Here is a 25,786-nt window from a genome sequence, read left to right on the forward strand (position 1 = left end):
GATGGTTATAGGTGTGGTATTACTTATGTAAAGAGGAGATATAGATGATTAAAGGTGTGGTATTACTGATGTAGAGAGGAGATATAGATGGTTAAAGGTGTGATATTACTGATGTAGAGAGGAGATATAGATGGTTAAAGGTGTGATATTACTGATGTAGAGAGGAGATGTGCGGTGAGGAGGTGCTACACCTCCTGCTGTCGGCTGGGATTTGTGAGAAGGAACCCTGCTGGCACACGACCCAGCCCATTACTGCTCCTAGATTTGTTTCTCTTGGACGTTCTGGTCTGGTGTCTGTTGGGACCAGTTTGGACCATTAGTGTCCAAGGAATGTCTATAACCCCGGTTCCCTGAAGGAAGTAACCAGGAATGACACCATTTGACAGGGGAATGTCTATAACCCCAGTTCCCTGAAGGAAGTAACCAGGTATGACACCATCTGACAGGGGTACGTCTATAACCCCAGTTTCCTGAGGGATGTAAACAGGTATGACACCATCTGACAGGGTAATGCCCATAACCCTGGTTCCCTGAAGGAAGTAACCAGGTATGACACCATCTGACAGGGGTACGTCTATAACCCCAGTTTCCTGAGGGATGTAAACAGGTATGACACCATCTGACAGGGTAATGCCCATAACCCTGGTTCCCTGAGGGATGTAAACAGGTATGACACCATCTGACAGGGTAATGCCCATAACCCTGGTTCCCTGAGGGATGTAAACAGGTATGACACCATCTGACAGGGTAATGCCCATAACCCTGGTTCCCTGAGGGATGTAACCAGGTATGACACCATCTGTGTGTGATGAAGAACTTCTCTGGATCAAAGAGTTGAGCCTCTAATTTACAACAGCTGGATGTCATGGAACCCAGGGATTCCTCCTCTGGTCATTGAAGCGTGAAGGAATGAATGTATAAGGTGATTGAAGGTGTTTGAGTATCAAGTTCTTTGGGATGTACCTCGTTCCCTCTCTTAGAATTGGACTTATAGACAGAACATGAAGTCCTAAAATGTGACATGTGACATTTTGATAGAAAAAGCTAGGTTCTGGTTCTATTCCCACAGGGGCCCTGAATATGAAAGGTACCACACATTACTGATCCCAAGACTCTTCAAAATAGTAATACAATATTATCTAGTGACCATAGGAAAATCATATGAAGAGAGATTGGAGAGAGAGACAGATAGAGACTGATTTATGGATGTGATGCACAGTGATGATGAGGAAGAGGAAGAGGGAAGAACATGAAGGGATGAAGGAGAGAGGAGAGGAAGAGAGAGAAAAGGGAGACAGATGGATTAGATGTTAACTAAAGGAGACGAAGAACAGGAGGAGGGGAGAAGAAGAGGGGGATGGGAAGAGAGAACACACACACTCTGTCTCACGCACACTCACTCTGTCTCACACACACTCTGTCTCACGCACACTCACTCTGTCTCACACTCACTCTGTCTCACACACACTCTGTCTCACGCACAGACACTGACACACGCACACTATCTATTTTCTCCCTATTTTCTTCTTTCGAATCCAAATGACCTGATGATGGAGAAACCTAGTCTAGAGAAAGAGAGAGAGAGAGACATAAAGAAAGAAACAGGATAGAGAGACAGACACAGAGAGAGAAAGCACTGATATTTGTCTGGTAGGTATTTGTGCTGTTTTAGCACCAGATATTACTAACTGATACTGACACTCTGCAGGCAAGAAGGGGGATGGAGGGATGAGGGGGAAAGGATGGAGGGATGAAGGGGAAAGGATGGAGGGATGAAGGGGAAATGATGGAGGGATGGAAGGGGAAAGGATGGAGGGATGGAAGGGGAAAGGATGGAGGGATGGGGACAGAATTGGAGGGATGGGTGACAGAGATGAAGGGATGGGTGACAGAGATGGAGGGATGGGTGACAGAGATGGAGGGATGGGTGAAAGAAATGGAAGGATGGGTGACAGAAATGGAGGGATGGGTGACAGAAATGGAGGGATGGGACAGCGATGAAGGGATGGGTGACAGAGATGGAGGGATGAGGTCAGAGATGGAGGGATGGGTGACAGAGATGTAAGGATGGGAGAAAAAGATGGAGAGATGGGTGACAGAGATGGAGGGATGGGTGACAGAGATGGAGGGATGGGGACAGCGATGAAGGGATGGGGACAGCGATGAAGGGATGGGTGACAGAGATGGAGGGATGGGTGACGGAGTTGGAGGATGTAGGGATGGGTGACAGAGATGGAGGGATGAGGTCAGAGATGGAGGGATGGGTGACAGAGATGTAAGGATGGGTGAAAAAGATGGAGAGATGGGTGACAGAGATGGAGGGATGGGTGACAGAGATGGAGGGATGGGTGACAGAGATGGAGGGATGGGTAATGGAGATGGAGTGATGGGTTACAGATATGTAAGGATGGGTGACAAAGATGGAGGGTTGGAGGGATGGGTAACAGAAATGGAAGGATGGGTGACAGAGATGAAGGGATGGAGGCAGAAAGGATGGAGGAGAAAGTAGAGGATTGAAAGGTTCAAAGAGTGTAGAGTGATGATGATGACGATGATGAAGGACTGATTGATGGAGGATAGGCTAATTATGATAACAAAGAAAATGCTGTGATGTAATAATGATATGATGTCATAATGGCCCTGAACACTAAGTAGATTTGGTGTTCTACTGTCATTATTGTCAAAGATAAGATGATGTCATAATGGCTGATTCTACTGTGATGTCCCAGTGCTGATGTCATAATGGCTGATTCTACTGTGATGTCCCAGTGCCGATGTCATAATGGCTGATTCTACTGTGATGTCCCAGTGCTGATGTCATAATGGCTGATTCTACTGTGATGTCCCAGTGCTGATGTCATAATGGCTGATTCTACTGTGATGTCCCAGTGCTGATGTCATAATGGCTGATTCTACTGTGATGTCCCAGTGCTGATGTCATAATGGCTGATTCTACTGTGATGTCCCAGTGCTGATGTCATAATGGCTGATTCTACTGTGATGTCCCTGTGCTGATGACATAATAGTAGGGTCTGCTGTGATGTTACAGACTGGCAGGAATTAAAGTATATATTTAGAAAAGCAAAAATAATGGATTGGTTTGCTGTTAGAATGATTACATTAACATTCAATGAGCCAGGTTAATACACAATTTAAAACCAGCAGTTAAATACTGATAATATAGTAATATCCTGTATAATATAATAGACTAGTTCTCCCCTCTCTGTCCTTGTGTTTCATCTGACCTATGACCCAGGGTGAACTATGACCCAGGGCCACCTGTGACCCAGGGTTAAGGAGAGGGGAAAAATGACAGAAGTTATGCTTGGGCAGAGAATCACAGTAATGAGGTGACAAGGGGTACGTGTGTATGTGTTTACACAAGCATGTGACTCTGTTTGAATGTGTGTCTGTGTGTGTGTGTGTATCCGTATGTGTGTGTATATGTGTGTGTGTATATGTGTATGTGTGTGTGTATCTGTGTGTGTGTGTGTGTGTATATGTGTGTGTGTATATGTGTGTGTATCTGTGTGTGTGTGTACGTGTGTGTGTATTTGTTTGTGTGTGTGTATTCATGACAAAATGATATTGCCTAGGCAAGACATGCATTATGTAGTGGTGCAGACACACAAATAAGTCTCGACCTCAACCTTAATGGACTCAAAATGACTGCTGGAAATGATCTTATTAGAGAACATAAGAGATTAGTACAAGAAACATGACTTCACAACTACACTTCCACAACTACACAAATACAAGACAACCTTCTCTAACACAACTACACCTCCACAACTACACGAATACAAGACAACCTTCTCTAACACAACTACACCTCCACAACTACACAAATACAAGACAACCTTCTCTAACACAACTACACCTCCAAATACAAGACAACCTTCTCTAACACAACTACACCTCCAAATACAAGACAACCTTCTCTAACACAACTACACCTCCAAATACAAGACAACCTTCTCTAACACAACTACACCTCCAAATACAAGACAACCTTCTCTAACACAACTACACCTCCAAATACAAGACAACCTTCTCTAACACAACTACACCTCCAAATACAAGACAACCTTCTCTAACACAACTACACCTCCAAATACAAGACAACCTTCTGTTATACAACTACACCTCCACCTCCACCTCCTAACCCTAACCCTAACCCAACTTTCTTTTACACAACTACACCTCCATCTACAATGTAACCTGATTTCTTTCAACTACACCTCCAACTCCAACACAACCTTCTCTCCCATAACTACACCTCAAACTACAACCACCTGAAACCAACATTACATCAAAAAGGATAAAGCAGGACTGAGAGAGAGACAGAGGAAATGTTCTTACCTTGCACCCGAACCTGAGGGAAAGCCTCTTCTTGCTACAGACTAGTTTACAATGACACACCAGGGGTGGATGGCAGCACCTACTACAGCTGCCTCTATTAGGCGGAGGCATGGCACACAGACACACACACACAAACACAGACACACACACACACACACAGACACACACACAGACACACACACACACCCAGACAGAGACACACACGTACACACAGACACACACACAGACACAGATGCTAAGTCACAAAAAAAGACGCAGACACACACACACACAAACACAACTAACCAACTAAGCGAACCAGAGTCTCTGGTCAATACAGGTCTCCAGGTCTCTTACTAAAAGCTTTCTGTCATCTTTACGTTAAACACACACACACTTATACACAAACACACGTGCACACACACACACACACACCTTCTCATCCCCCTCTCCTCATCTCCCAGCATCTCCTGACCGCTCTCCTCCTCCTCTCTTTCTCTCTCTTTCTCTCTCTCACTCTCTCTTCATTGACAGTGTGAGCGGGATCCGGGCAGAATATTACCACAGAGCTCAGACTACAACATTACCGTAAAGCTCATAGCACAGACTACAACATTACCGTAAAGCTCAGAGCACAGAATACAACGTTACCGTAAAGCTCATAGTACACTTGCTAAATCCTGAGCAGCACCAGTGAAGTCGTGCGGAATAAGAGACAGAGAGATGAAAGAGGAAGAGAGGAAGAAAGGAGAGTGGAGGGGAAGAGGAGGTGGGATGGTTGCCCCGAAGAGACCATGGTAGAAAGGGGGTCAATCCCCCCAGCCCGCCACACACACACTCCATACATATGCACACACACACACGCACACTCAATACATACGCACACACACTCGATACATACAGACACACACACACAAATGCACATGCAGTGCTAACCCATGCATTCAATATAGAGCAGCGTCTCTCACCATGTCTCTCTTCTCTGTAGACTGAAGGTCGTCTGGCTGTAGTCTGTCCCGGTTCTCTCTACAGTCACCTCCCTCCTTCCCTTTCCTCCCTGACTCCCTCCTTCCCTTTCCTCTCTGACTCCCTCGTCTTCTCCTTTATTTCTCCCTATTTCTCTCCCTAATGTCTTGTTTCCTTGGTTTACTTAAGCACTAGATCACACGTCAGGAACACACTCCCTTCATTAAGACCTAAACACACACATACAAACAAACACACAAACACACACACACACACACACACACACAGATCACAAGATGTAGAGTGCAAAGTGAGATGTTTGTCCAGGTCCTAGTGGAAGGTGACATTGTTAATACTCCTGCTGTGACTGAATGTGACAGTGTTAATACTCCTGGTGTGACTGAAGGAGACAGTGTTAATACTCCTGGTGTGACTGAAGGAGACAGTGTTAATACTCCTGCTGTGACTGAAGGTGACAGTGTTAATACTCCTGGTGTGACTGAATGTGACAGTGTTAATACTCCTGGTGTGACTGAAGGAGACAGTGTTAATACTCCTGCTGTGACTGAAGGTGACAGTGTTAATACTCCTGGTGTGACTGAAGGTGACAGTGTTAATACTCCTGCTGTGACTGAAGGAGACAGTGTTAATACTCCTGGTATGACTGAAGGTGACTGTGTTAATACTCCTGGTGTGACTGAAGGTGACAGTGTTAATACTCCTGGTGTGACTGAAGGTGACAGTGTTAATACTCCTGGTGTGACTGAAGGTGACAGTGTTAATACTCCTGCTGTGACTGAAGGAGACAGTGTTAATACTCCTGGTGTGACTGAAGGATACAGTGTTAATACTCCTGGTATGACTGAAGGTGACAGTGTTAATACTCCTGGTGTGACTGAAGGTGACAGTGTTAATACTCCTGGTGTGACTGAAGGTGACAGTGTTATTACTCCTGGTGTGACTGAATGTGACAGTGTTAATACTCCTGGTGTGACTGAATGTGGCAGTGTTAATACTCCTGCTGTGACTGAAGGTGACAGTGTTAATACTCCTGGTGTGACTGAAGGTGACAGTGTTAATACTCCTGGTGTGACTGAAGGTGACAGTGTAAATACTCCTGCTGTGACTGAATGTGACAGTGTTAATACTCCTGCTGTGACTGAAGGGGACAGTGTTAATACTCCTGCTGTGACTGAAGGTGACAGTGTTAATACTCCTGGTGTGACTGAAGGAGACAGTGTTAATACTCCTGGTGTGACTGAATGTGACAGTGTTAATACTCCTGCTGTGACTGAAGGAGACAGTGTTATTACTCCTGCTGTGACTGAAGGTGACAGTGTTAATACTCCTGGTGTGACTGAATGTGACACTGTTAATACTCCTGCTGTGACTGAAGGTGACAGTGTTAATACTCCTGCTGTGACTGAAGGTGACAGTGTTATTACTCTTGGTGTGACTGAAGGTGACAGTGTTAATACTCCTGGTGTGACTGAAGGTGACAGTGTTAATACTCCTGCTGTGACTGAAGGTGACAGTGTTAATACTCCTGCTGTGACTGAATGTGACAGTGTTAATACTCCTGGTGTGACTGAAGGTGACAGTTTTAATACTCCTGGTGTGACTGAATGTGACAGTGTTAATACTCCTGCTGTGACTGAAGGTGACTGTGTTAATACTCCTGGTGTGACTGAAGGTGACAGTGTTATTACTCTTGGTGTGACTGAAAGTGACTGTGTTAATACTCCTGGTGTGACTGAAGGTGACAGTGTTAATACTCCTGGTGTGACTGAAGGTGACAGTGTTAATACTCCTGGTGTGACTGAACCTCAACATCAACCAGCTGGAATGAATGCACTCAAAATGATTGGCAAGGTAGGATGTTATTTTGGTAACACTTTAAAATGCGAAGTGAAACTGTGAGATCTTGTTGCAAGTACACACACAAGCAAATAAACACACACACAGAAACACAGAGAAACAGAGGATGCTGTGTGTTTTTCTCCCTCTAGTGGAGCAACAGAGACGTGACTTCTAATAGCTGTCCCCGGTCCGGAAAGAGAGACTTCCAGTACCTCAGAGAAGATGGACAAATCTGTGTCTCCCTCAAATACAGTGCTGCAAAAAAAAAATAAATTATAGACAACTGCACCTTTTTCTTTCCTTTACAAATAAGTCGAAAGGGAAAGTTTTGAGTGAAGAACAGAAGCGTTCAATTTGCAGTGGTCTCTTAATTTTTTCCGGAGCTATAGTGATTCAGGGCTTTATTAGAGTTATTTTAGCAGCAGGATATTATGCTAGCAGCACTCACATTTTCTTTATCACAATAAAAGCCATCACTGAAATGTATAAGGCAATATAGTTAACAATCTAGTTGTTGAAAAAGAACAGACAAGAATAACATTGGAATGGACAATCAAATATAAAATGACAGAATAGATTGTCAACTATATTATCTTATATATTTCAATGAAAAATATATTCATTTTGAATAAGAAAATCTGGGTTAGCGCTGCTAGCATAATATCCTGCTGCTAGAAGAACGGTAATGAAGACTTGAATTTGCATCACAAGCCTCAAAGTCTCAATATTTAGAAATCTGCTTGCAAAGAATCAGACAAACACATTCCTGGCCCCCACCAAGCTATACCGCCTGAAACAAAACTATACCACCAAGCTACACAATCTGAAACAAAACCTCCATCAAGCTGGATCTGTTCAGATAAAGGGGTCATTATGGGTTCCAGTTGAAATTCTGCTGTCAACCTATTTTGTCAGAAAACCAACTACTGCATGATATGTACTTTAAACCTAATCCTGCTTAAATAGTAAACCCCAAGTTCCTGCATAATTAATCTACATAAGTTAAAGTTCCGTGTAGAGATAACAGAAGACACTCTATTATCCTGTGGTGGGGCTCCTTAAGATACGTGTTAATAACCACATTAATTACATCCCACATCGATAATTAAGGAGTCACCATAATGAATAGGCAACATCATTTAAAACAAGACACACACACCTTTACACACACAAAGTCCATTCACAGACACACTCAAGGTCACCTCTAGCATGTGTTACGTCTCTCTTCCATTCTAAACCAGAGAAAGAGAGACAGGAGGGAGGGGAGAGAGGGAGGGAGGGGAGAGAAGGAAGGAGGGGAGAGAGGGAGGGAGGGAGATAAAGGAGGGATAGAGGGGAGTGATGGAAAACAAAAGGACTTAAACAAACTCAGTGATCATGGTCTTGACTATGTACAGACTCAGTGATCATGGTCTTGACTATGTACAGACTCAGTGATCATGGCCTTGACTATGTACAGACTCAGTGATCATGGTCTTGACTATGTACAGACTCAGTGATCATGGTCTTGACTATTTACAGACTCAGTGATCATGGTCTTGACTATGTACAGACTCAGTGATCATGGTCTTGACTATATACAGACTCAGTGATCATGGTCTTGACTATGTACAGACTCAGTGATCATGGCCTTGACTATGTACAGACTCAGTGATCATGGCCTTGACTATGTACAGACTCAGTGATCATGGCCTTGACTATGTACAGACTCAGTGATCATGGTCTTGACAATGTACAGACTCAGTGATCATGGTCTTGACTATGTACAGACTCAGTGATCATGGTCTTGACTATGTACAGACTCAGTGATCATGGCCTTGACTATGTACAGACTCAGTGATCATGGTCTTGTCTATGTACAGACTCAGTGATCATGGCCTTGACTATGTACAGACTCAGAGATCATGGTCTTGACTATGTACAGACTCAGTGATCATGGCCTTGACTATGTACAGACTCAGTGATCATGGCCTTGACTATTGGCATTTATGGCTCTAGAGAAAAGACAGACTGTGCCAAAAGAATTTGGTGGAAATGGCGCTCATAATATGTCACAATATTACTGTTTTCTTTATTTATTTATTTTTTAATGCAGCCTTGGTGAGCAGAAAAGAGTTATTTTAAAAACATAAAAAATCCTAACCAATCTAAAACTATTGAACTGTGGTGTATATAATTTATATTATTTTTTTAATGTACAATTCATACATTTTATTTTATTCATTTGAGTTTCATCGTGTAAATATTTTTTCATGTGTAGGCTGTTGCTACACTTAATACACATTTATAAACTTAAATATTGAAATTGTCATCTCATGTGCTTTCTCTTCCTTCATAAAATTGTAATGACAGTTTTTTACTCGAGTGGGGCCAATTTTCATGATCTTGCCTAGGGCCCCACAACCCCACGGGCCGGCACTGCACACAGCATCTCCCACAGATACACACAGCATCTCCCACAGATACACACAGCATCTCCCACAGATACACACAGCATCTCCCACAGATACACACAGCATCTCCCACAGATACCACAGCATCTCCCACAGATACACATAACATCTCAGAGCAGCAAGATTTGTGAAGGGCAACTAGCAGAGCACAAATAACAGAACATCTATTTGCTCTGTTTCCTAAAGCAAATCCTAACCCTAATCGGAATCCATTATTCTAATCCTAACAATAATTTAACATTAAAAGTATACCTAATCAGAACCCGTTATTCTAACCCTAACATTAATTTAACCTTAAAAGTATACCTAACACCTGATGCTTTAACCAAAAAATATCTCACATTTTAACAGTTACCCCAACCCTGTTTTTAATGGTCATGTTTTTCTTCACACACACACACCCACACACGCACACACACTCAGCCACACAGACACACACACCCAGATACACACACACACAGACACCCCTACACAAACCCACACCAACACAGACAGGCACACAGACACACACACACACACAGACAAACCCAGACCCTCACAGACAGGAACACACACCCACACACACACACACACACACACACACCCACACACCCTCACAGTGCAGTGGCATCCGACAACCACTCAGAGGCGCCAGAAAGTCACTCAGTATTCCACTCAGGATCGACTGCAGCTGAGAAGAGAAGGAGGAGGAGGAGGAGGAGGAGGAGGGAGCACGGTGCTTCTCTTTCCCACGCTCTGTCGCTCTCAAATCTGCCCACACCTCCTTCCCCCTACACTCCTTCATATATCCCTCCTCCATCCACATCTCCCTCATCCCACATCTCTCCCTCCATCCATCTCTCCCTTCATCCATCTCTCCCTCCATCCATCTCTCCCTTCATCCATCTCTCCCTTCATCCATCTCTCCTGATCCATCTCTCTCCTCATCCATCTCTCCTCATCCATCTCTCCTCATCCATCCTTCCCTCCATGCCTTGCTCTCTACCTCTCCATCTCTCAATCCATCCATCTAATTTCCATAAGTGATCAGTCCACATTACTTCCTCCACTCTTCCTCCATCCTCTTCCTCCCTCCTCGTCCTCTATCCATCCTCTTCTGCTGTACACTGAAGCAGAGGCTGTTGCCATGATAACTATCAGGCCTGATAGCTCGGTTGCCAAGCAACTGACATCACCAGTCAAAAGAGCAGAGAAGGAGGGGCCATCCCAGATTTATGAATGTATCTGTATGTGTGTGTGTGTGAGAGTGTATGTACGTATCTATGTGTGTGTTTGTGTGAGTGTATGTACGTATGTATGTATGTTTGTGTGTCTCGTGTGTGTGCGCATGTGAGTGTATGTACGTATGTATGTACGTGTGTTTTTGTGTGTGTATTTATGTGTACGTGTGTGAGTGTATGTACGTATGTATGTGTGTTTGTGTGTGTGTATTTGTGTGTGTGCATTTGTGTGTGTGTTGTAAGACAAGTTCCTGTCCGGCAGGAGTAAATACAGAACACAATGAAACTATACCTCAGAGGCACTAGAAAAAGGAGAGGAGCAGGACAGAGGAGAGGAAGAGAGGAGCAGGAGAGAGGAGTAGAATAGGGGAGAGGAGAGGACAGGAAAGGGGAATTGGAGGAGGTGTGGGGAGAACAAGAGAGAGCAAGAGGAGAGGGGAAAGAAGATGAGAGGAAAGGACAGGAGAAGAAAGAAGAGGAGGGGAGGAGATGGGAGAGCAGGAGAGGGGGAATGAGAAAGAAAACAGAAAGGAGCGATGCAGAGGGGAGGGGAGGAGAGAGGGGTAGAGAAGAGGAGAACAGGATCCCACAACAGGATGCAGCGCTTCTCAGGTGTGGACTTCTTTCTGGAATATTAAATGTGGTACCTCTCAGGTGTGGACTTCTTTCTGGAATATTAAATGTGGTACCTCTCAGGTATGGACTTCTTTCTGGAATATTAAATGTGGTACCTCAATCAATTGTGAATACAAAATTAATAAAAATAAAACAGGGCTCCTGCAAAAAAGAGAATACCCATTTTATGAAACCCAAAAACAACTTCCGAATGGCATGTTTACGAACAGTCTATTCAGGGTAAACCAAGAGAGGCTTTTGACATGGCCAGTGACTGAATGAAAACAGCATTAAACAAATGTTACCTCTAACTTCAGCTTCGTTTTTTACTGAATTGTTTATTTTTGCATTCCCTACACTTCAGAGTCCCCTCCCAGACATAAATTATGGTGCTCATATTCTGTTCAATCACCTGTCCATTTACAATTTATAACCCAACACTGACTTCCACTTTCAATCCGACATCTTCAAATTAGGCCAAACTGTCTTCCTCAGAGAAAAAAGACTACTCAGGTATATGATCTATCAACCGTTCTGTGACAGGAGAGATGCTCTTACAGCTAGACAAGCTATCCCTAGTGAGTATTTGGTCAAGTTTATATTCCGGGTACACACACACATTCCAAGCACATTAACTCGCCCACACAGGTGTGCGCACACACACACACACACACACACACACACACACACATATTCAAACACACATCAACAGTGTTGTTCATTGACTACATCAACAGTGTTGTTCATGGACTAGATCAACAGCATAGTGTTTTTCATGGACTACATCAACAGTGTTGTTCATGGACTAGATCAACAGTGTTGTTCATTGACTAGATCAACAGCATAGTGTTGTTCATGGAGTACATCAACAGTGTTGTTCATGGACTACATCAACAGCAAAGTGTTGTTCACGGACTAGATCAACAGCACAGTGTTGTTCATGGACTACATCAACAGTGTTGTTCATGGACTACATCAACAGAACAGCTTTGTTCATGGACTAGATCAACAGTGTTGTTCATGGACTAGATCATCAGCACAGCGTTGTTCATGGACTAGATCAACAGTGTTGTTCATGGACTATGTCAACAGCACAGTGTTATTCATGGACTAGATCCACAGCACAGCGTTGTTCATGGACTAGATCAACAGTGTTGTTCATGGACTAGATCAACAGCACAGTGTTCTTCACGGACTAGATCAAAAGCACAGTATTGTTCATGGACTAGATCAAAAGCACAGTATTGTTCATGGACTAGATCCACAGCACAGTGTTGTTCATGGACTACATCAACAGTGTTGTTCATGGACTAGATCAACAGTGTTGTTCATGGACTAGATCAAAAGCACAGTATTGTTCATGGACTAGATCAACAGCACAGTGTTGTTCATGGACTACATCAACAGTATTGTTCATGGACTAGATCAACAGCACAGTGTTGTTCATGGACTAGATCAACAGTGTTGTTCACGGACTAGATCAAAAGCACAGCGTTGTTCATGGACTAGATCAAAAGCACAGTATTGTTCATGGACTAGATCCACAGCAAAGTGTTGTTCATGGACTAGATCAACAGTGTTGTTCATGGACTAGATCCACAGCACAGCGTTGTTCATGGACTAGATCAACAGTGTTGTTCATGGACTAGATCAACAGTGTTGTTCATTGACTAGATCAACAGAATAGTGTTGTTCATTGACTAGATCAACAGTGTTGTTCATGGACTAGATCAACAGCATAGTGTTGTTCATTGACTAGATCAACAGTGTTGTTCATGGACTACATCAAGAGCACAGAGTTGTTCATGGACTACATCATCAGTGTTGTTCATGGACAAGATCAACAGCACAGTGTTGTTCATGGACTAGATCAACAGTGTTGTTCATGGACTACACCAACAGAACAGCTTTGTTCATGGACTAAATCAACAGCATAGTGTTGTTCATGGACTAGATCATCAGCACAGCGTTGTTCATGGACAAGATCAAGTGTTGTTCATGGACTACATCAACAGAACAGCTTTGTTCATGGACTAGATCAACAGTGTTGTTCATGGACTAGATCATCAGCACAGCGTTGTTCATGGACTAGATCAACAGTGTTGTTCATGGACTAGATCAACAGCACAGTGTTGTTCATGAACTATGTCAACAGCACAGTGTTGTTCATGGACTAGATCCACAGCACAGCATTGTTCATGGACTAGATCAACAGTGTTGTTAATGGACTAGATCAACAGCACAGCGTTGTTCATAAACTAGATCAACAGCACAGTATTGTTCATGGACTAGATCCACAGCAAAGTGTTGTTCATGGACTAGATCAACAGTGTTGTTCATGACTAGATCAACAGTGTTGTTCATGGACTACATCAAGAGCACAGATTTGTTCACGGACTAGATCAACAGCACAGTTTTCTTCACGGACTAGATCAACAGCACAGTTTTCTTCACGGACTAGATCAACAACACAGTTTTCTTCACGGACTAGATCAACAGCACAGTGTTCTTCACGGACTAGATCAACAGCACAGTGTTCTTCACGGACTAGATCAACAGCACAGTATTGTTCATGGACTAGATCAAAAGCACAGTATTGTTCATGGACTAGATCCACAGCAAAGTGTTGTTCATGGACTAGATCAACAGTGTTGTTCATGGACTAGATCCACAGCACAGCGTTGTTCATGGACTAGATAAACAGTGTTGTTCATGGACTAGATCAACAGTGTTGTTCATTGACTAGATCAACAGAATAGTGTTGTTCATTGACTAGATCAACAGTGTTGTTCATGGACTACATCAAGAGCACAGAGTTGTTCATGGACTACATCATCAGTGTTGTTCATGGACAAGATCAACAGCACAGTGTTGTTCATGGACTAGATTAACAGTGTTGTTCATGGACTACACCAACAGAACAGCTTTGTTCATGGACTAAATCAACAGTATAGTGTTGTTCATGGACTAGATCATCAGCACAGCGTTGTTCATGGACAAGATCAAGTGTTGTTCATGGACTACATCAACAGAACAGCTTTGTTCATGGACTAGATCAACAGTGTTGTTCATGGACTAGATCATCAGCACAGCATTGTTCATGGACTAGGTCAACAGTGTTGTTCATGGACTAGATCAACAGCACAGCGTTGTTCATAAACTAGATCAACAGCACAGTATTGTTCATGGACTAGATCCACAGCAAAGTGTTGTTCATGGACTAGATCAACAGTGTTGTTCATTGACTAGATCAACAGTGTTGTTCATGGACTACATCAAGAGCACAGATTTGTTCACGGACTAGATCAACAGCACAGTTTTCTTCACGGACTAGATCAACAGCACAGTTTTCTTCACGGACTAGATCAACAACACAGTTTTCTTCACGGACTAGATCAACAGCACAGTGTTCTTCACGGACTAGATCAACAGCACAGTGTTCTTCACGGACTAGATCAACAGCACAGTTTTCTACACGGACTAGATCAACAGCACAGTGTTCTTCACGGACTAGATCAACAGCACAGTGTTCTTCACGGACTAGATCAACAGCACAGTATTGTTCATGGACTAGATCAACAGCACAGTGTTTTGCCGGCACATCATTATGGTCCTGCCCCTCACTGGCGACTCTGTTTCATCTCTCCCAAAGTTATGCAGTGTTATATTTCCTGTTCTGTTTTAGGACCCAAGAAAAGAGTTTGGTTAGCAGATGAACCTCAACGGTTATATGGTTTTACACCTAAAAACTGTGAGAAATCTCGGCGTTACCCTTTGACCCTGACCTCTTCTTTGATTAACATATAAAATATATCTCAAGAGTTGCTTTTTTCCATCTTTGGAACATTCCAAAAATCAAAAACTGATGAGGAAAAACAAATCCAAGCTTTTGTTACTTCTAGATTAGATTACTGGAATGCTTTTCTTTCTGGTTTCCCAGATAAATCAATATATAAACTTAAATTAGTGCTGAACATGGCTGCTAGAATCCTAATTAGAACTAAAAATAATTAACACATCACTCCAGTACTAGCCTTTTCACACTTACTGCCTGTTAAAGCTAGTGCTGATTTTAAGGTTTTATTGTGAACCTATAAATCAATACATGGACTTTTTCCTACATACCTCACTGAAATGATCCAGCCATACACACCTACATGTAACCTAAGATCGCAAAATGCAGGCCTTTTAATTGTACCTAGAATTTCTAAACAAACAGCCGGAGTCAGGGCCTTCTCTCATAGAGCTCCACTATTTGGAATGATCTGCCAATAAGGTTAGATATGCCGACTGAGTGCAAACTTTCAAGTGTCTACTAAAGACTCATCTCTACAGCATGGTCTATGATTAGGTGCTGTCTAGCCCAGGGGCGTGAAGGTAAACAGAAAGGCTTGATACATGAGGTCTTGGCACACACCTTCGTAGTACCAGTCTTGAAAGACTCATAGCTGTCCCTGTCCAAAGTTCTCCTGGTTGAGTTGCAGATCAAGAAACCTGACGATTCCAGCTGCCCCTCTGCTGACACCCCCCACCCCAACCACTGTACTTCAACACTAGTGTTGTTTGCTCCTTGGGTTTTCAGGCTGGGTGTTTTGTAAAAGCATGTTGTGACAACTGCTGGTGTAAAAAGGGCTTTATAAATACATTTGAATTGGTTGTTTGTTTGATTCTTGGATGGGTCCTATTACACGGTAAGATAGATATAGTGGCTGAAGAAATATTTCCCAAACTCACTACACAACGTCTTCATCATTTAAAGCATCCTGTCAGGTTACAGGCTAGTTTAACTACATGGTCCATGATTGGCCGGCTCATCTGAACATACTGCAGAGAAAAAAGCCTCGCGGCTGGCTGTTGTCTTTGGGTCAACCAAAGAGGCGGAGAACTTCAGGGCAGAGGATGAGAGATTGCATGGGAATGCTTTTTCATCCAGCCATCAGAATGCTGAATAGCCATCATTAGCTGATACCTGCAGTCTGTTGCTGTGCCTACCAGGTACTTTACGCCACTGCTCGTCCCACATAATCATACACTTTATCGATTCCCACCTGTCGGGTTAAGCATACACTCACAGACAAACATCAACACACACACACACACACACAAATATCAACACACATGCACACACATGGGAACATGCATAAACACATTCATAATCACATACAGGAACATACATTTACACACACCTCATTCTGACACTGACTGCTGCTCTCTCATAGAGCATTCAGTCACCCGTTCTCAGGTACGCCCACCTGCCATCCCATTCTCAGGTATGCCCACCTGCCATCCCGTTCTCAGGTATGCCCACCTGCCATTCCATTCTCAGGTATGCTCACCTGCCACCCTGTTCTCAGGTATGCCCACCTGCCATCCCGTTCTCAGGTATGCCCACCTGCCACCCTGTTCTCAGGTATGCCCACCTGCCATCCCATTCTTAGGTACACCCACCTGCCATCCAGTGTGTAGTTTTGTGTAGGCCAATTCTTTTGGACATTATAATACATACACTCTCTGGTTTCTGTCTACACTTGCAGGGGAAATTATATGGTTAAATTATACACATCATTCCACATATCATATTTCCTGTAGTTTACTTTTCTTTCCTTATTCAATTGTAAATTAAACTGTCAGGTTTTTTTACATACCGATCAACGTCCAGGTAAACTTAACATGCATATCAACGTCCAGGTAAAGCTAACATATAATGCTAACATGATAGCCTTTCCCTTTCTGTGTTGGAACATATTATGGGTTACAATGCAAATGTTCTACATAATACAAACATCCGTATGATGAAAATGTCATAGAAAGTCTATTATGTTGCTGGTGTCAACATCTATATTTATTATTATCACCAATTCACTTGGTTAATAATGACTTTACTACAACCATTGGTTTGTGTAGGCTAGCTATTTAACAGTCACTTCTACACATGCAATTAACTTGTGATGCTATTCAGCTAAAACCACCAAATATATATATAAAAGTTGGATTTGAGCATCCATATTGTTGGCTTATAACATTAATACATTCTCACAGATTCTTCTGAGTATTCATGTGGCATTGACAACGTTATTCTTCTATCCCCTGCTTTCCATTGACCTCCTTAACACATCAATGGCTGTCTGTTATTGTGATGCACTGATTTCCATGGTAATGTAGAATGTGATGTGAAATCATGCCACTTTTGCCAAGGCAGTGTTATTAGTTTGATTCACTGACTAATGTAAGTTGCCCTGGATAAGCAGTTCTACTAAATTACTTAAAAGAGGAAGAAAGGACCTTCCAGAATTAACTCGTATTGAAATTAAACTGAGAAAATTAAGGCACAGTGGCATTTTACTCAAGAAAGCTTTATAAGTAGTGTGCAATTCACAGAGCTATAAGACCTCAAAGAAAATGACCAACTCTCCTTAATAACAGGCTGAAGCTGCAAATAGATCATGTAGTTTGTTGTATGAACCATGGATTAATGTACACTCACCTAAAGGACACCTGTTCAATTTCTCATTAATGCAATTATCTAATCAACCAATCACATGGCAGTTACTTCAATGCATTTAGGGGTGTGGTCCTGGTCAAGACAATCTCCTGAACTCCAAACTGAATGTCAGAAAGGTGATTTAAGCAATTTTGAGCATGGCATGGTTGTTGGTGCCAGACAGGCCGATCTGAGTATTTCACAATCTGCTCAGTTACTGGGATTTTCACGCACAACCATTTCTAGGGTTTACAAAGAATGGTGTGAAAAGGGAAAAACATCCAGTATGCGGTAGTCCTGTGGGCAAAAATGTCTTGTTGATGCTAGAGGTCAGAGGAGAATGGGCCGACTGATTCAAGCTGATAGAAGAGCAACTTTGACTGAAATAACCACTCATTACAACTGAGGAATGCAGCAAAACATTTGTGAAGCCACAACACGCACAACCTTGAGGCGGATGGGCTACAACAGCAGAAGACCCCACCGGGTACCACTCATCTCCACTACAAATAGGAAAAAGAGGCTACAATATGCACAAGCTCACCAAAATTGGACAGTTGAAGACTGGAAGAATGTTGCCTGGTCTAATGAGTCTCGATTTCTGTTGAGACATTCAGATGGTAGAGTCAGAATTTGGCGTAAACAGAATGAGAACATGGATCCATCATGCCTTGTTACCACTGTGCTGGTGGTGGTGGTGGGGTAATGGTGTGGGGGATGTTTTCTTGGCACACTATAGGCCCCTTAGTGCCAATTGGGCATCGTTTAAATGCCATGGCCTACCTGAGCATTGTTTCTGACCATGTCCATCCCTTTATGACCACCATGTACCCATCCTCTGATGGCTACTTCCAGCAGGATAATGCACCATGTCACAAAGCTTGAATCATTTCAAATTGGTTTCTTGAACATGACAATGAGTACACTGTACTGAAATGGCCCCCACAGTCACCAGATCTCAACCCAATAGAGCATCTTTGGGATGTGGTGGAACGGGAGCTTCGTGCCCTGGATGTACATCCCACAAATCTCCATCAACTGCAAGATGCTATCCTATCAATATGGGCCAACATTTCTAAAGAATGCTTTCAGCACCTTGTTGAATCAATGCCACGTAGAATTAAGGCAGTTCTGAAGGCGAAAGGGGGTCAAACACAGTATTAGTATGGTGTTCCTAATAATCCTTTAGGTGAGTGTATTTAACAATATATTTATTGACAAATGTAGTTATACTCTTTATACAGTGATATGGATACCATTAACAATTCTGATGATACTGAGCCAGTATAAACATCCATCCATCTTCTCCCGCTTTATCCGGGGCCGGGTCGCGGGGGCAGCAGTCTAAGCAGGGATGCCCAGACTTCCCTCTCCCCAGACAATTCCTCTAGCTCTTCCGGGGGGACACCGAGGCGTTCCCAGGCCAGCCGGGAGACATAGTCCCTCCAGCGTGTCCTAGGTCTTCCCCGGGGTCTCTTCCCGGTGGGACGGGACCGGAACACCTTCCCAGGAAGGCGTTCCGGAGGCATCCGAAAAAGATGCCCAAGCCACCTCAGCTGACCCCTCTCGATGTGGAGGAGCAGCGGCTCTACTCTGAGCTCCTCCCGGGTGACCGAGCTTCTCACCCTATCTCTAAGGGATCGCCCGGCCACCCTGCGGAGAAAGCTCATTTCGGCCGCCTGTATCCGGGATCTTGTCCTTTCGGTCATGACCCAAAGCTCATGACCATAGGTGAGAGTAGGAACGTAGATTGACTGGTAAATCGAGAGCTTCGCCTTGCGGCTCAGCTCTTTCTTCACCACGACAGACCGATACATCGACTGCATTACTGCAGAAGCTGCACCGATCCGTCTGTCAATCTCCCGTTCCATCCTTCCCTCACTCGTGAACAAGACCCCTAGATACTTAAACTCCTCCACTTGAGGCAGGCACTCTCCACCAACCTGAAGTGGGCAAGCCACCCTTTTCCGACTGAGGACCATGGCCTCAGATTTGGAGGTACTGATTTTCATCCCCACCGCTTCACACTCGGCTGCAAACCGTCCCAGTGCATGCTGAAGGTCCTGGTTAGAAGGGGCCAACACGACAACATCATCTGCAAAGAGCAGAGACGAAATTGTGTGGTCCCCAAACCTGACACCCTCCGGCCCCTGGCTGCGCCTAGAAATTCTGTCCATAAAAATTACGAACAGAACCGGTGACAAAGTATAAACAGTAGCAAGTTAATAATATTGTTCCAGTGATTGTAGAGAATGTGTCATATACATATTATTTCCCCTTATATTTTATTTTTAATACAGCATTGCTGGTAAACAGCATCCAAGAAACAATGTCAATAATGTATAGATGTTGTATATGGAGCATTTAACAAATAACTTGGATTTGATTTGGTTATAATCCAAAGCTTCATGAAGGAGAAGATGCTAACTTCAGTTAGGTTGTAAAAATCTGGTAATTTTACTAAAGTTAACCCCTTATTTTCCTTTGTGGGACCAGTCAAAAAACCTTGCGAGGACCAGGTTTTACCTTTGTATCTTTTTCGGAAACATCAAATCCCAACATGTACACAGACCTGGATCACACACACACCAATCAATTATTCAACATGTCACATACTAATGAGAGAGAAATGGAGGGAGAACAGAGAGACAGGAAGAGAGGGAGAGAATGAAACAAGAGACTGAGGAGTAAGAGAATCAAAGAGACCATAACGGGAGAGAGAGAATAAACCGGAGCTTGAGAGGGAGATCTAGAATAACAAAAGGAACCGAGAGAGGACAGAGAATAAAACAACAGATTGAAATAGAAGAGAGAGAATAAAACAGGAGAGTGAGAGTGGAGAGAATTAAACAGGAGAGTGAGAGTGGAGAGAATTGAACAGAAGAGTGAGAGTGGAGAGAATATAACAAGAGAGTGGAGAGAATTAAACAGGAGAGTGAGAGTGGAGAAAATTAAACAGGAGAGTGAGAGTGTAGTGAATAAAACAGGAGAGTGGAAAGAATATAACAAGAGATTGGAGAGAATTAAACAGGAGAGTGAAAAGGTTCAATTTGACCCTTGAAGCTGCTTCAGGACCTCTACACTACTTATAGGTATGAAAGGATTATTGTTTGTGCTTGTGTGTGGTGTGTGTGGTGTGTGTGTGTGTAGGTGTGTGTGTAGGTGTGTACACCTGTACACCCCTACACACTGTAGGATGAGTAATGCAGTTTAATTAATACACACACACACACACAGACACACACAGAGCTGCACAACATAAGTTTCTTCATTTTAATTGGTGATTTACATAATCGTTATTTTGCCTCCAGGTAAAGAGAAGGGAAGAGTGGAGGGACAGAGAGACAGTGTGAGAGAAACAGAGACAGATAAATGGAGGGGAAAAAGAGATAGAAAAGAGAGGGATAAAAGAGAGAAAGTGTGAGAGAGAAATGGATTTAGAGAAAGAGAGTGTAAAGAGGGATGAGATTGGTTCAGCGTGATAAAATGTCCATATGGTAAAATGTGTGAACTGCCTATGTGTGATCAAATTGGTTCAGTGTGATAAAGCGTCGATATGGTAATGTAGTAATGTGGTGATGTGAGCAGGGCCTATGTGTGATAAAATTGGTTTGGTGTGATAAAGCGTCTATATGGTAATGTAGTAATGTGGTGATGTGAGCAGGGCCTATGTGTGTTAAAATTGGTTCAGTGTGATAAAGCGTCGATATGGTAATGTAGTAATGTGGTGATGTGAGCAGGGCCTATGTGTGATCAAATTGGTTCGGTGTGATAAAGCGTCGATATGGTAATGTAGTAATGTGGTGATGTGAGCAGGGCCTATGTGTGATCACAGCATTAGACATTGTGACAGGGAGAGTTGCATCCCAAATATAGGCCTTCTATTTTTACCTCTCAGTGTCTGAAGCAGAAATATTTCAATACGTTCTCCTTCATCATTCTCCCTAACCCTCTTTCCCTCTCTTTCTTACGTAATCAGCCTCAGATCAGACTTCTACCTGCTGTGTTAGTGTGAGACACAAGGTAGAAGTTTGCATTTTCCAATCAGATCGCAGACTCTTAACCTCACCTTCCAGCAGACCAACGACACATAACCCAAACCTCCAGCAGATCAATGAACCTTAACCCCACCCTCCAGCAGACCAATGAAACATAATCACACCCTCCAGCAGACCAATTAACTTTAACCCCACCCTCCAGCAGGCCAATGACATATAACTCCACCCTCCAGCAGACCAATGAACCTTAACCCCACCCTTCAGCAGACCAATGACACATAACCCCACCTTCCAGCGGATTAATGACACATAACCCCAACTTCCAGCAGATCAGTGAACTTTAACCCCACCCTCCAGCAGACCAATGAACCTTAACCCCACCCTGCAGCAGACCAATGACACATAACCCCACCTTCCAGCAGACAAATCACACATTACCCCACCCTGCAGCAGATCACTGAACATTACAGTTTTTTTTTATTCGCTTTGGTACTATTATCGCAAGTATGTGGTAAAACCTCACAACTGTTAGTACAAACCTCAAAGCAGATCATCAAAAAGTTTTTTTTTTCAAACATGTAATCACATGTTCAATTGACTAAGTACAACGCACAAAATTACACATTCACTCTTTCACCACACCTAACCAGTGTGTCATCAAGACTTACCTTTCATATGAAGTAATTGTCTTTCACAATGCAATGCTCACAATACTTTTGATATGCTTCTCATCTGATTCGTGCAAATACATTTGACCAACACTTAATCCAACTGATCTTAATGGTTAATCACTTAACCATTTGGTAAACCTATATATTTCCATTTCAGCAATACAGTATATGGATTTTGAGAACTATAGAAATAAAATATGTGTTTGTAAGAACATATAAAATAACCACACCTGATGAAAACTCGTTATTGCTAATTGATTTCAGATGGGGTAACCACAATTGGTCATTAGATATAAAAGTGAGGGTCTAAACACTGGCAATTTCTTTCAACATGGACCAGGATAGACAGCAAGGAATTGGAAGAGCTCGTGGACGAGGGATCCGTCAGAGAGGTGGGCATGGGATCCGTCAGAGAGGTGGGCATGGGATCCGTCAGAGAGGTGGGCATGGGGCCCATCAAAGGGTTGGTCATCGGAGAGGGGGAGGCAGAACTGTTGTCTCTAATGAAGTCCGGGCCATCATCGTTGATCATGTGGTGAACCGAGGCCTTACTATGGCAGAAGCTGCCAGATTAGTTGAGCCAAATCTAAAAAGATCAACTGTCAATTCTATCATCCGAACCTTTCGCCAAGAAAACCGGTAAGTGTGGAAGATGTATACTATTACATTCACAGTAAATTGTAATGCATGTTAGTAACATGTTACAGTATTTGTACAGCATGATCTATTGATAGTATTCTCTGTTCTATGCTTAGAATTAACAGAAAACACCATAGTGGTGGTCGTGGCCGTGTGCTGACCGACCAGCAAGAGTTGGCAGTGGTGGAAATGGTGAGGGCCAGGAATGAAATACGGCTGTCAGAAATAAAGCAGGCAATTGAGGAGAACAATGACACCTTTGCCAATGTGGCATCCATCAGCCTACCAACAGTAGCCCGCCTTTTAAAGCGGCACCAGGTATCAATGAAACACATTTACCTGGTGCCTTTTGAGAGAAACAATGACCGGGTGAAACAACTAAGGGCTGAGTATGTTCAGGTACAGCACTATACTGTATATTGTTTTACTGTTACTATTTGAAGCATCACTTGCATCATATGTATATTGGAACAACACTGTAAAAAGAACTAACCAAATTATATTTTTTAGAGGGTTATGGTGCTTGACGCTGATGTGAACCATCACAAGTACGTTTTTGTTGATGAAGCGGGCTTTAACCCTGCCAAAACTCGTCGCCGTGGACGTAACGTTATCGGCCAACGGGCCACTGTCCAAGTGCCTGGACAACGTGGAGGAAACATCTCTATGTGCGCAGCTATCTCTGAAGATGGTGTCCTAGGACGTAGGCCATTACTTGGCTCCTATAATGCTACACATCTTATTGAGTTTCTCAATGAAATTGAGCTGGCCTGTCAAGGTGAAGGGGTCACATATGTAATTGTGTGGGACAATGTCAGTTTTCACCACGCAGAGGTAGTTCAAGCATGGTTTCAGACCCATCCTCGATTCATGACCCTCTACCTGCCTCCATACTCTCCTTTCCTCAACCCTATTGAGGGATTTTTTTCAGCATGGAGGTGGAAGGTCTATGATCGTCATCCCCTTGAGCGTGCCACCCTCCTTCAGGCCATGGATGATGCATGTAATGACATCAATGTAGACCAATGTCAAGCATGGATTCGTCATGCCAAAAGATTTTTTCCAAGGTGCTTGAACAATGAAAACATTCATTGTGATGTGGAAGAGAATCTATGGCCAAATGCTCAAGACAGGCTTGAGCCAAATTAATGTAATGTGTGCACTAATTGTTATGTTTTGTTCTCATTTAGTTACATTATAGAAAATATAACTATGTTACAATTATATCTGAAAAATAAAAACTAATTTGCCCAAATGATTGAGGATGTCTTCATTGATCCTTCACTTGATTACACATAGGAGAGATATTTTGGAAATGATAGATTATGTAAATGTAAGTAATGTAAGTGTATTGCCTAATGTGTAACTGTGTAATATGTATTTTATAGTACTATAGCATATTAATTTCAGCACTTCTAAGGCTGATTTGAAACATGTATCTTGCATTGTTTGCTGTTGGATGAACTGACTGTTAAAAGTCCTAAACTGAAAGAAGATCATACTGTTGTGTTTCGGTGATTAAACCAAATGTTCTCATTACATATTACAATAATCTTGTGTTTGAAACGATGATCATGTGGACTGAAAACATTACATCAGGTTTTGAAAGAATGACTAGCTGCGTTACAAGTGTGATCAGTTTGGATATTTGTACTAAGAGTTTTGAAAATGTACACCTTACTTGTGAAAATAGTACCAAAGCGATTAAAAAAAAACTGTAACGCCACCCTACCGCAGATCAATTAACCTTAACCCCACCATTCAGCAGATCCATTAACCTTAACCCCACCATTCAGCAGATCATTGAACCTTAACCCTACCATTCAGCAGATCCATTAACCTTAACCGCACCATTCAGCAGATCATTGAACCTTAACCCCACCATTCAGCAGATCCATTAACCTTAACCCCACCATTCAGCAGATCCATTAACCTTAACCCCACCATTCAGTAGATCCATTAACCTTAACCCCACCATTCAGCAGATCCATTAACCTTAACCCCACCATTCAGCAGATCCATTAACCTTAACCCCACCATTCAGCAGATCATTGAACCTTAACCCCACCATTCAGCAGATCCATTAACCTTAACCCCACCATTCAGCAGATCATTGAACCTTAACCCCACCATTCAGCAGATCCATTAACCTTAACCCTACCATTCAGCAGATCCATTAACCTTAACCCCACCATTCAGCAGATCCATTAACCTTAACCCTACCATTCAGCAGATCCATTAACCTTAACCCTACCATTCAGCAGATCATTGAACCTTAACCCTACCATTCAGCAGATCCATTAACCTTAACCCCACCATTCAGCAGATCATTGAACCTTAACCCCACCATTCAGCAGATCCATTAACCTTAACCCCACCATTCAGCAGATCCATTAACCTTAACCCTACCATTCAGCAGATCATTGAACCTTAACCCTACCATTCAGCAGATCCATTAACCTTAACCCCACCATTCAGCAGATCATTGAACCTTAACCCCACCATTCAGCAGATCCATTAACCTTAACCCTACCATTCAGCA

General features: G+C 42.9%; 1 protein-coding gene across 5 annotated transcripts in view; it reads right to left on the bottom strand.

Annotated features, from left to right (window-relative positions):
- dlg4b (discs, large homolog 4b (Drosophila)) overlaps positions 1–25,786 on the bottom strand; it is an 80,749-nt gene that overhangs the window by 41,041 nt on the left and 13,922 nt on the right. The window contains exon 1 of one of the 5 annotated variants that reach the window (XM_034290500.1): positions 5,310–6,418. The exons of 3 other annotated variants lie outside the window; for them this stretch is intronic. In XM_034290500.1, the coding sequence (XP_034146391.1) occupies positions 5,310–5,312 (3 nt within the window). In that variant the 5' untranslated portion in view covers positions 5,313–6,418. Of the gene's footprint in view, positions 1–4,362; positions 4,761–5,309; positions 6,419–25,786 lie in introns of those variants that run through there. One more of the 5 variants, XM_034290498.1, reaches the window with a different exon arrangement.

Source organism: Esox lucius, chromosome 24, assembly GCF_011004845.1.
Source record: "Esox lucius isolate fEsoLuc1 chromosome 24, fEsoLuc1.pri, whole genome shotgun sequence".
NCBI lineage: Eukaryota > Metazoa > Chordata > Actinopteri > Esociformes > Esocidae > Esox > Esox lucius.